Raw genomic sequence first — 13363 nt, forward strand, 5'->3', positions numbered from 1 at the left:
GTCAGCATGGTGAAAGTGCTGTTCTGTAAGAAGGAATTAAAGATAAGTCACTCTAAAAGCAAGCATGTGCAAGCCCTCCTGGGAACCACACGCACAAACACGTTTAAATGGTGTTTACTTCTCTCTAGTGGCTAAGTGACTGCAATGCTGTTTTGAAATACCAACCAGACTTTTTTCTTTGTACACTTGATTTTTTTTTTTCCCCATAATTTTTTAACACATGGTACCTGAAAGGTCACAGAATTTATTGTTTTTAGATCTGTACGTTGGAAAATAAGTCAAGCCAGTAGCATAGAACTTTGGGATTTTGTAGGCCTCGTCTTGTAGCAAGTGCGTGTTTTTGTGTGTGATGGTGCTGGAGTCTTCCTCACCCAGAATGATCTGGTCTTCTCTGGTTGCTCTCACTGTTCAATCGTGGTAGAAGTCAGCCTTCAGGAACGGTGCATGGTTGTACCTTTGGGGACAGCTGGAAAACTTCCTTAGAATTTATTTCCTTTCCTGAGTGCTGTGATCGATTGTTCCAGAGCACTGAAGAATGATGCGATGTTAGGACATGCTGACTAAATAAATCAACTTTTCAGGAACTCAATGAAAAATAAACACGTAAAGTAGAAAAAGCCAAACTGGCATAGACTCATGCTAAAAGCCCTTTTTGCAACTGGTAAATCTGTAGTGTAATTTATCATAGAGTCATCTAGGCTGAAAAAGATCTTCAAGATCATCAAGTCCAGCCATCAGTGTTATGTTTCTTTGGGACTGCAGATGGGCAGATTCTCATCTGTCTGTAAGTCTAATCCTTGTACAACATACTCCATTCCCTCAGATTTCCCCATTACCAGTCTAGAACTGATGTGGTGTTTAGCCTTGCTACAGGTGGAAGATACTATTCACCTTGTTCTAGGATATTCTAATTCCTTGTTACTTTAAGTTTGCTTCTTCACAGTTCATTGCTTTTACCTCATTTGTATTATTTGTGCTAATTTTAAAGGCCATAGCAGATCTGTATTTGCGCCTTGAGGGGCAGCATGCTTCAGCTAAGTTACTTCCGTAGGAAGCTTATTTGGTGCTGCTGGATGGCAGTGTGCTCTCTTCGTAAGGAGGCACTGGGTCTGGAGAGAGCTCAATGTGAGCCTCATCCAGGGCAGTCTTTGTAGTGGCCTCCTCGTAGGATGGAGGCAAACACATGGAGAGGAATGTGGCATCTGGGAGGAGAGTGGAGTAGTGAAAACTCTGCTCGCTGTTCCAGGGCAGCACAGAAAGGAAATTGGACACGTCGTGCTCAGGCAGGGCCTCAGGGAGGTCAATGCTGAAGATCTGCCCTTGTGGGATGGGGCGCTGGCAGCGGCGGTACAGGAAGAGCAGCAGGAATGCCAGGAAGAGCATCATGGTGGCAGGCAAAATGATGCACAGAAATGGCTCTATGTCATCTTTGGTTGAACTTGTCTGTTGTCTACTCTGTAATAAAAACAAATAGGTAGTGTGTTGGATGCATGGAGACTCTTAATCATAGAGGAAAAAAAAAAAAACAACACATTCCCCAACAGTGACCTAGCAGTTTCATTCCTGAATTATTTTCTGTCTGCATTAGTGCCACTAATGCAATATGTTTTGCAGGCTAATGGTTTGCCATATCCTATTTGCTGGTCTATTAAAACAAAATACTTTGACAACTGGAGACAATATAAATGCCAAAGTAGCTAAGAGGGCTGGGTTTCTAGGAAAATCCTTTTTTTGTGAGTGGGGAAAAATACCAACAGCCTGAAACTGTGTATTTTGGTATGTGTTGTTATTGCTCTTGGATTAGCTGGGACCTGTAGTCTGTGTGAGAGGCTGCTTAAACTTTTAAAACTTGACACCACACTGAATTGCAGAGGAGAAGGGCTTATCATCCACTGGATAGTGCTGTTTCTGTTTGGAAATCTCTACTGTTAACTTTAAAGAACAAACATTATAACAGCTGCCCCTTCCATCAGGACCAACCACCAGCAATACCTGGTCTTTGGCTGCTCTATCCTTATGAGCCAGCCCCAAGTAAAACTTGGTTTGCTGGGACAGCCAGAACGGGGGCTCTTCCTTGAGCCTGTCCTGTCAGCTATCCCAGAATCATTTTCCCTGCTTAAAAGTATAGACAGAAGACCTCTGCACCAAGCTTTTGAGTTGTGTTGCAGCATGTCAGATGTTCTAAGCTATGGGATTTTTTTTTTTTTTTTTTCAGTGACATGTGTTTTCTTCTGTTGTATTTGCTTCACTTTCAACATTGAATAGATCTTATTTCCAGTCTAAGTTTATCTAGCTCTAGCTTCTGATAACTGGATCTCATTCAGGTTTAGTCTAGAGTCTACAAAAGCCTTCTCTGCTCATCCTTCAAGAACTGTGGTTGTTCTGATAGCTACATAAACATGCTGTAACCTATATTCAACTGCTTATCTGCCATGCATTTGTTACCTCTCCATTTCATAGTCACATTATTAAATTATTTGTATGTGGTCAAGCTTAGGAAAAAGAATGTAAATTGGTTTTTACTTGTAGCAGCACAACAGAGCAGACTTCTGCCCTTTGTTTTTCCCTGAGTTGTAGTGGTTCTGAGGCTAAGCCCATTAAAGTCATTTTAAAACACATACAAACTATCATGGATTAGCTATTAAGCTTTTTTCCCTCAGCTGTCTTTTAACCACAGAAATGCACACTAAAGAATCATCTCATATGATACTGGTCATTTCTTATTAATGAGCTTCTGGCAGTACAAGCTGTTGTCTTACCTCACCATCAAATGAGCTGTAAGATATTCAAAGAAAACATTTAGCTATTATTCCAAAGCAGACATTAAAATATTTAATAAATATGGGAGATTTGCTTTAAAGTGTTGGCCAGTTTTTTCTTTACCTTATGTGGCTCTTAAAACACTACACACAAGAAGTGAGGAAAAAATTGTTTTAGTTTGTATGCTATGGATATTGAGATTCCCTGAGCCTGTTGTGCTAGAAGTACTTTCTTAATGAATATTTGGAAGAGCCGATCTTTTATGGGATAGCATTTTTCATAGTCAGTGAAGAGAACGTTTTTCAGATTTAAGTTTGAGATTTACTTTGTAAGGATCAAGGTGTCAATCAGTTTCAAATATGTTTTAAAATATCTGTGAGTTGTGTGCTGTTGTAGTTGGCAGTCTTACCTTCTGTCCTAGATAACAGTGTTTGATACTTGAACCTAGCAAAAGGTATATCGAGTCCTGATTCCAGACAAATGCGTCACCGCTATGAATGTGGGTTTTTTCTTTCTCAGGTTGGATATTAGGAGGAATAATGCATAGGCAGAGGCTGCCCAGGGAGGTGTTGGAGGCACTGTCCCTGGGGTGTTCAAGAAATGCGTAGATGTGGCGCTGAGGGACGTGGTCTGTGGGTGTGGCGGGGCTGGTGGTTGGGCTAGATGGTCTTAGAAGTCTTTTCCAACCTTTACGATTCTATGAATTGCACTGAAAAGAAGCACAATTTTGAATAATGGCTGAGGACCGTTGTCATTTCCATCCAGTGCTGATGGAAGCACAGCCTGGTGTTACGGTTGCCTGGTGCTGCCTGGTCTGGGACATGGCCTCATACAGGGACTGAGATGTGGAGAATACATAGCTTGGCAAGCAGATGAGAATGGACTGAGGGACTGGATGTGAATTTACAGATGCTCAGGACCTTAAGCATAAAGCACAGTGTGTTACTGTCTATTGTGATACAGCGTCCTGCCAAACATTTTTCAGTCTGGTTTTACATTGAGTTGTGGGTCAAGAAACTTTCACTGAGGCTGATTAATAGCTTGTAGATGTATCTAAACACAACTAAAGTACTGAGAAAAAACTGAGCGGTGTTTATCCCAGTGCTTCTGTTGCAATTTTGTGCCTATTTCCGAGATGAGTGGCTATGGGGCTACTGAAGAATGCTGCAGAGATCTTGGCATAAAATCTTGCAAAATTTTATAGCCGTAATACGTATACCAAAAACTAGAATAAAACTAAACAGTTTTTTTTCTGAAGTTCTAAAGCTAAAAATGAAACAGTGGGCCAGTATGTGTGGTGGAAAATAACTGCTGGAGCTGGAAAACAAAATGCCCTAGAAAGGAAGCTGCATCTTCAGTAATTGAAAATGCTCTGCCTGTATTACCCCAGGTAGCTACTGTGGATTTTGTAATTGACAACAATAAGATTTGGACTTCCAGCATGAGATAAGCTACAAAAAAACACAAGGAAAGTAGCCCTCAGAATGAGAGGAAGGCAGGAAAGTGTGCAACAGTAAAAAGGATTAATTTTCTAAAAAGACCTGGTTTTTTTCTAGAGCTGATTTTTGGTTGGCCTGGGCATTGTGGATTACTTCCTGTCATATTAATTCTTTTCATTTACACCTTTGTGCGGAGTGAAGCAAAGGGTCGGTATTCCAAAACACTGAGCACAGCACAGAAATAGTAAAGCCTTTCATTGGTAATCTGCCTGCCTGCCTACATTTTTTACTGTGCTGAGCATGTACAGTTGCCGGCTTACAGATTATGTGACCCATATGAGTTAAGATGAGCTCTTACTCATGCCTGTTGGTAAAGGAATGAAATGGAGAGCACAGATGAGTTGTGTGGCATTTCCATAATGAGTTGAGTGAGGTTAGAGCCGAACACGTGTTTAGACGAAAGAAACCTGGTACCTGCTTTAGAAGGGAAGGACCTCGTAAGGCAAAGCATGAGTTCAAAGGAAGCTTTCTTAAAAGGATAGAAAAAGGAGAGTTTATTCGACTTCCTTAAATTCCCATCAAAGTGGCTGGTGCTAAAATTCATTGTGTTGCTAATGATTTGCTATTAAACGTTATTGAAATGATTCTTTTAAATAGAACCTGTGTTCATACGAACGTTTTTGATAAGGCGTTTGAAATTGAATCAGGAAACGGGTAATTCTGAAATGTTTTCAGTGCATTTAGAACAAAGTCTGCTTTGAAGTCAGTAACTGTGGCCCAAGCCCAGGTGTTTTTCTATGTTCCACTCTGCTGCTTAAAGCAGATTCATTATTGCTTGTCAAAAGCCAAACTCTGCCAAACAGGAAAACATCTTGATGTGTTTTTTGTATACATCAGCAATGATGCACAACTTTGAGGTGAGCCTAGATTTACACTGAATTGTTAAATACTTGTTAGAATGTGATTGTGTTGATGATGTTTGTTTCCCACGGTCAGGCAAAACCAGTTTCAAGGTGCAAAGGCGTTGCAGTTCATACGCCAGCAGTCCTACTGATGAGGTAGACTCTTAAAATCATAGAGTTGTTTTTAAAGCTGCTTTTCCTCCGGTTTTGACACCCCCACACACCTACTCTTTCCTTTTACAGCAGTACACTTGATAGCTAAGTAACATGGCCAGTGTACTTGTTAGTGCTACTTGGCACTAGTTTTACTAGGGGTTTACTAGGGGTACATGTGCACCTGAAATTAGTTTCCCCTCAGTGAAGCCATCTCCCTACACAAAAGCACACAGAAGCACACGCAGGCAGGCTGTGTTTTCCACTCTGACAGCTTACTCCCCCCCTCCTCCCTGCTCGCCTGCCTGTGATCCTCTCTCAGAAGTAATCAGCGTGCAGCTTAGAGAACAAGAGTTCATCGTCGCCTGATACTCACTCTTAACATCTGTAGAAAGGCTCCATGGGACCAGATCCAAAGCATAAACATGTATTTAAAAGAAAGGAAATCAAGGAATAGAGCAATGCATTCTGCTTTAAAGAAACTTATTTAGCAGCCACTCCAGCAAGATTTTTTTCTTCTAATGATTTTTCCTTCACCACAGATGCATTTAAAACCACAACAATACATATATGCTTTCACTCTATGTAATTAAGCATTACTGCTTTGATAGCTCAATATGCCCACACTGACTCTGTGCTACACACTGCACAAATGTATACACTCATATAAAGTCAAAGGAGGTGCCACAGATGCTGGCAGGTACAGACCTGGAGCTCTGTTTCCAGAAGTGGCCCACCTGGTTCAGTGTTCAGCCAGTCATAGTTCCCCCTGTCAGCGTGTCCAAATTTCCTCCAGCTGCTGCCCAGGAGCCACCTCATGCTTTCGTCCACCCGCTCTTCTGCCTTCGTGCCTCCACCTGGCTTCGCTGCTTGTGGCTGTGTCCACTCCTCCCAGCCTTGACCCTGCTGGGCTGCTCTCCGTAAATGATCGTGTGGAAATTCTGTCCCCTTTCGAGTCCCAGGCAAAGGGAGAAAAAAAAATAGAAACCCCCTGTTTCAGGAAGCCAAGCAGGCAGATCTCCTCTTCTCTCTTCACTTCCAAGTCAATCTCCCTGGATTTGCTTCAGTGGCCTACATTACCAGCAAAGCTGGCATCAGGTATCAGGAAGCCTGTGGCTGATAGTGCTCTGATTGGAGGGCTCCCCGCATTAGGATTATTAAAAAGGGAATTTGCATGTGAAGCTGAGACCACATGGTCCTGACTCCATGCAGATAAATAACCGCCTATATTTAGGGATCTAACGAATGCTTTTCCAGCAAAACAATAACAAAAAGCTCCTATACCAAGAGTGAAAGTTCCCTCTCTGTTACAGAGCGCAAGAAGAACCAAGGATCTAGGCAGGTTTTTGTTCCCTGTGGCTGGTGCCTACAGTAAACAGTGAGAGCATCTGCTGCACAGAGAGACAAGGACAGAAGGCTAAATGCTATGCTGAATTATTTAGCAGGATGAGAATGCAAACGTTAATGGTAAATCCAGAAAGAGAAGGCTGCCAGGGCAGCTTTGGTCACTGTGAGCATACGAACACTTCCAGTAGTGAGCTGTCAGTGTATTTGACTCAGGACTCACTTACTGGTTTCTGGGGTGTGAGTTATTAAGTGGAGGTTGGTTTGAATGAGAAGCCTTTGCTGTGTTCTTCAAGCAAATAAAATGTCAGGGATGTATATTAACCTCTAATGGGAGCGATATTCAATCTGAGTTGGCTCAGGGTTTAACTCTTACTGAGAAAAAAGTTCGTAGAATCATAAAATTGTCTGAGTTGGAAGGGACCTTTAAAGTTCATCTGGTCCAATGTCTCTGCAATAAACAGGGACACCTACAGCTAGATCAGGGTGCTCAGAGCCCCTCCAGCCTGACCTTGAGTGTCTTCAGGAATGGGGCATCCACCATTTCTCTGGGCAACCTGTTCCAGTGCTTCACTACTCTTATAGTTGAAGGTGTCTTTTCCTTTTTTTCCTCTGAGCAGAGGGAGGCTGTGGGTAATATCTAATTCAACTGCAGTGTGTCTTGTATGGCATCTCAAGGTCGGTCTGCTAAAGCAAGATTTCTGTTCAGGGCTGATAATACAAAATCGGGGTCTAGATTCTTAAGTTGTATATCTTGTTTGGACTTCTTTCTCCAACTGTTCTTTTGAGGTCATGGTCCCAGGAAACTATAGACCTTGTTCATAGCAGTCAGGGGCAGCCGAGGTGTGAACTGCTGTGTCCTCTGAGCAGTGGGATCCTGACTCAACAGGTCACACTGAGACAGCCAAATTCCCCTGCTTGGTGTCCCAGGACTCTGTGTGGAAGCAGCAGTGACAACTATCCCTCCCAAACTGCAGTGTTAAAATAAATTCCTTCAGGAGCCTTGTGGTTTAAATCTGTCATCTCACGTGCAAGCATGAAATGTTCATATACCATCTTAATTAGGGTCTTACTACAACCCCTAAGATTATGAATGCTATTTTTAAAACCTTACTGTAAATTTGCTTTGGGACTGCCTTGAATAATGAAGAGAAGAGAAAGATGATATCTGCGTATGGTATCATTGCCCTGTTTGACGAATTTTAGCCAAAATAAGGTGTGCACTTCAAAGACTAACTGACCTAACTTACCAAGTGCTGTGAATTCCTGGCCTCTGGAGCATCTTCAAGAGTGATTTAACTTTGTAGAGCTGAGGCCAAGTGGAAATTTGGGGAAACATGGTGACCTTTGTCATGGAGGTAATTGGAATATAGAATGATGGTTTTCTCTTTGGCTTTATAATCAGTGGACCTGTTAGGAAGGTTACAGAGAGCGCTAGAGCCAAAGTCTTTCTGCTGCCAGGAGTGCAGCTTGTGTAATATACTGCATTTGTATGGATCTGCTTGTGCAAAAGTGAAGTGCTTCCACTCCATGTTCAAGCTGTGGTAACACATCAGACAGGTTTCTAGCAACTCTGTGGATCGCTTAAGACCTATTTCTCATAGAATTCATAGATATGTCCATAGCTTGGGCATGCTTTCCTGTGGAGACTGAGGGGAGGAGCATCCTCTAGTCCAAGCCTCTCAGCCAAGTGTCAGGCTTGATGCTTTGAGGTGTGGAGGAGGCAGAACTTTGGAGCTCTTCAGACTTTAGCATGCACCAAACAGTCTTTTTCTTTCTTTCTCCTGCCTTTGTTCTTTGAAATCATTCATTGACTCATTTTGATTGATCCTGTCAACCTGGAGAAAATAGTTGGGGTGGAATGGTACCACCTGGGTGATTAAAGTTTTGTAAAGATTTATAAAAGGGTGTTGATAATTATCAGTCAGTGTTGCTAATACTACTACTAATGTTCTTAGGAAGCCAGTGCAGAAAATGGATGCCCTACTGGGGGCCCCAGGCCTGGAAGCAGTACTCCAGATGGGGCCTCATGAGGGCAGAGTAAAAGGGGAATCACCTCCGTCTCCCTGCTGGCCACCTCTCCTATTGCAGCCCAGGTTACTGTTGGCATTCCAGCAAGTACACGCTGCTGGCTCATGTCCAGTAGTAGGTGGCCTTCAGGGTCTGTGAAGGCGCTGTTACTTGCTTTACCATAACCCCCTTTTGTGACTGGTTGAGTAGCTTTCTTGAAGCTGCAGATCCCATCTGCGTGAGACTGTGTGGGAGACAAGTGTTCAACTTTGTGCCCTGCTGTCAAGGAAAGGCTCTCCTTCAGGGAGAAAGAGAAAATGATTCCAATCCATGGACTTCTGAATCCATGTGAAACTTTCTGAATTAGAGTGTGAATTATTTATCATAGCATCAGATGAAGGACTTTTGGCAATTTTGTGCTGTTCACATTTAGGTCAACTGGAACTGTGCTTTGCTTGAAATAACACACTTTTTGTTTCAAGTAGTGCACACACTGTGCAATAACACATACTGTTTCAATTTGGAGTTTACATCCTGAAACTGAATCTGTTCTGAGCCTGAAGATTCCTACTTACAGCTTATGGAGAAGGTGCACAGCCCCCTGCAGCCTGTAAGATAACGTTTGCTATAGAGATGAAATATGTGAAGAAAATCTTATCTATAGAAAGGTGACAAATCTAAAGACATAGCAGAAGTTTTATTTTCTCAAGTGCAGTTGTTACTGGTTGAGCTTGTGGGCAAAGCTGCAGTCAGGCCTTGAATCAAGGATGTGACCCTTGTTGCACAAGGGTGGGTTGGATGGCCTTAAATGCACAAAGCTTTACAAACTGGACTGGTGGCATGCACTGACCTCAAAGTTACCTGAAGGGGCAGAAAGAAAAAAGAAATAGAGAATGAAAAGGGAAAATTCTCCTCACCAGCCAAATGAAAGTAGAAAAAAAGAGAGTCCCAGAGAGGTGTCCTCCCTGGGGTGTCCGCTCAGTGCAGGAGGCACCTCAGAGCATAACATGTATCTTGTATGAGGGATGTCTGAATGCTTGAAGGGAAATAACTACAAGTTTAAAATAACTGGTCTGGGAAGGTGCTGAGAACCATTGTTCAGCGTGGATAGCCTTGTATCTAATTGGGTGGCTTTTGAATTGTGTAGTGGTTAAAGCTTGGGTCCAAGATAATTCTACCTGGGGCAGTGGTGTGCTGAGTCAGCTGCTTAGGCAGATATGTAACTTCTACTGCAAAATGGAAATCTCCTCATCCTGTATCCAGGTCTGAATCTCTCAAGCTATCAGGTTGTGTTATGGAACCAGGCATCTGCTGGTTGTTGGGTGACTGGGTCTGCAAAGATGCACACTTACAATGGGCTTGGGCTGTAAGGGCACAACTGAACCTGACTGGTTAGAGGCGTTTGTGTGTTGCTGTTTCGACTCCATTTTTTCTCTTCATTTGGCTCCAAACATTACTTTTCACCATATGTAGGATGATGCTTCCTTGAAAGGGGTACTTGCCCATTCAGTACAGCTTGTTAATGAGGGCTCATACTCAAGCAGATGATGTGAAAAATAGAGGCAAATGACACAGTTTGGCACTCAGTGTGACCCATCATCTTCTTTTTCTGTCTTTCTTCAGCAGTCACTGCCCTGTAGTCTGTGAGCACAGCAGGGAAGGAGAATAGGGAGGTGCTTACCAGAGACCCACACTTAATGGTGGTCGTCCTTCTTGTCCTACTCTCAGCACAGCTCTGCCTAATACATTCTGTGGCAGGATGTTTTGTTGCATTTCCTTTCCATTGCTCTCACTGCTTTTGTTCCCATGAAATGTTAAAGGAGATTTGGACAAGGGGGGAATGGTTTTTAAACTAAGACAGGAGGTTCAGGTTAGATATTAGGAGGAAGTTTTTCACTCAGGATGGTGAAGCACTGGAACAGGTTGCCCGAGGAGGTTGTGGATGCCCCATCCCTGGAGGCATTCAAGGCCAGGCTGGATGTGGCTCTGGGCAGCCTGGTCTAGTGGTTGGCCACCCTGCACATTAGCAGGGAGGCTGGAACTAGATGAGGTCCTTTTCAACCCAGGCCATTCTATGATTCTATGATTTGATTGGAAGTTTGCAAGAACAAAACATATTAGCAAACTAGATTTTGTTTCACTTTTTTCTTCTTTTCCCTGCGATTGGCTTTGCAAACTAATAATCTTTACTCTCCTGGGTTTGGGGCTGGTCACAAGAGCCCACATTGAGATCTTCAATTATTTAGTGTTCGTTTAAAAGGGAAGGAATTGTATGAGAGGGAAATGTAAGATCTGCTCTGATGAATGCCCCTGCAGCTGGGACTTTGAAAGAACATTTTTATCAGGGCACACTAACTTCCTCCTTGCTTTTATGCGCAATCATTGCATTTCTACATAGAAACATTTTCCCATGTTTTCTCAAGAAAAGATTAATTGCTTTTGCAGGTAAGGGTTTCAAACCAACCAAGAGCCTCATCACCCTCCTCTCCTTACACAAGTTACTGCAATGCATTTACAAAACCATTTCTCACTTTCTCATTATGTTTGACATTCTCATTTCCCAGGCTTGAAGGTTTGTCTGTTTCTGACCTCCTGGGCACACTTACAGGGACAGATTTAAATATGGCATCTTATCCAGTTTTGGTTTTGGTCTGTTGGTCTCCTTGTAGTCTCTGGCACAAAGGAGATTCTGATTTGAAGTACAAAAAAAAAAAAAAAAAAAAGGGGGAAAAAAAAGGACGAAAATGTAACAGTCAAAAATGTAGTAAAGAAAATAATTGAGAAATGCTACCTTGAATAAATATTCTGAACTATTTTAATTTTTAGTCATTTTATGTGACTGTAGTGAGAAATTAGGATGTTGATACACCTCGTTAGATGTTGATGCTAACTACAATAAACAAGCAAACAGCTTCACCATGTTTCATGTTTCCCTAGAGATGGCGATCCATAGGTATTGTCTCTACTTCAGGGGTACATATCTACCAGTTTCAAAACATCTCCCCTCAACAAACAAACTTCCCCCGAAACAAATCAAGCCAAAACAAAACAGAACAAAACAAACGGATTTATTGCCACAGATATTTTTTTATGAGGAGCCAGAAAATGGCACATGCAGCCTGGCTTTGATTTATTTGATTTCTGTTGGGTTTTGAAACCTGGATGCTGAGTTCACTGTTCTAGGACATTATATCAGGCATTTGGATAAAGAGTTCAACTTGTGTTTGTTTACAGTGATATTAGATGTTAAGAGGTTTATCCTGATGTTACCTTCTTTGCCAAAAGCTCAGAAATTGGAGATCACTTGTTTCACGTGGTTCAACCGACAGTACCCAAGCCTGATTCTACATTTTATTTTTACCTCCTTCATGGGCATATTCGGTGGACCAAAAGAAAGATCAATCTTCGGCACTTCTTGTAGTGGCAGAGAAAGGAGAGCTTTACCAAAGCTACTGAGGGAATGTGTGAGTTTGTATGGTTTGGTGGCAGTTTTTCCTCCTCTGAGCCTTTAGGGTGACTGTCTCTTGCTGGGTTGTTGATGGAGTTGGGAGAGTTGACATTCCTAGACCTAAAAGTCAGCCTGTTAAAACTGAACCATTTTCTATTTTTGCTGATGAACACATTTGGTGAAAGTTCCTATGAGAATGTCTTCCCACTGATTAATTAACTGTACCAAAAGCAGTCTGTTAAACTTTGCCTATATAGGCAGTGGCCACTGAATGCACTTCTTTCTTGCACCTTGCTCAGGAGTCTGGTGCATGTTTGGTGACACCGCTGAAGGAGAGAGAAAACTTGAGATTCAATTGGCTTTTTTTTTTAATTTACATATTCATATTATATATATTTGGTGACAGCTGTTTTCTTTGGTGAGCCAACAAATGAGATAAGTACAAGTGTCTTATCAATGCAACTACAAATAAACTTCACAGCTTGTACCATGTGTGGACCTCTTCCTCTCCCACCCAGTGGCAGCAGAAGCCAGGCTGATCTGACCCCACTCTGAGAAGACAGGCAGGACCTCATACATGTCAAGAGTTAAGGCATAAGTGGAATGGTATTTTCTGTATGTACCCAGCTGCTGTTTTACATTAAAGAATGCAGTTTAAGAGGAAAAGAAAATCTTTTGAATGGTATCTAAGTGAGATATGTAGAGCAGCAGAAGGTAGTTTCCTGGAATGAAATTAGATCAGACTGTTGGGATTTAACACTCTTGTTTGGCCAGAAATTGCTGTAAGATTATTAAAGCATCACAGCTTCATTTAGTTGCTTTGTAATCTGCTCTAATACATTTCTTTTAACCTTCCTGCTGATGGGGTTGTTGTGTAACAGGCACTGAAGGCCAGAGCTTGTGTTGCTTCAGTGCTTAAGTTACTGCTGGGAGTAGTATTATGATGGGGATAGTCAAAGGAAATACCTGCTCAGAAGGGCAGAGGTGAGATGCTTGTATGAGCAGAGATGTGATGTTTGTATGAGCAGAGATGCCCCTTACTGGCTTTAATGTAGTTAGCAGGATGGAGCAACAACAGGAATCTGGCCATGCAGGTTCAAGCTCTGATTCCACAAGGCCATGCCTGGAGATGGCAGTAAAGCCTCAGTGGGACAGCTGGCAGTGGAATTTTCACTCTCAAGACCCTATGGAAAGCCCCAGGTTCACAGCAGTGTACCCTAAATGTTACATGGACTGCTGTCTTGTCACTGAAGCACTCCTGCTTTCAGGAAGCACTGTAACCCTTCTCTTTTAGAGTCCTGGTTGAT

The 13363-nt window shown here is 42.4% G+C and overlaps 1 protein-coding gene across 1 annotated transcript; it reads right to left on the minus strand.

Moving 5' to 3' along the window:
* Positions 1-1056: 1056 nt before the first annotated feature.
* Positions 1057-6327, minus strand: SMIM28 (small integral membrane protein 28). The gene is made up of 2 exons (XM_025149173.3): positions 5963-6327; positions 1057-1455 (listed from the first exon to the last, which is right to left on the minus strand). Exons 1-2 carry the CDS (start codon positions 6071-6073, stop codon positions 1057-1059), a joined length of 510 nt encoding a protein of 169 aa, XP_025004941.1. The 5' UTR covers positions 6074-6327.
* Positions 6328-13363: the final 7036 nt, after the last annotated feature.

This window comes from Gallus gallus, chromosome 3, assembly GCF_016699485.2.
Source record: "Gallus gallus isolate bGalGal1 chromosome 3, bGalGal1.mat.broiler.GRCg7b, whole genome shotgun sequence".
NCBI lineage: Eukaryota > Metazoa > Chordata > Aves > Galliformes > Phasianidae > Gallus > Gallus gallus.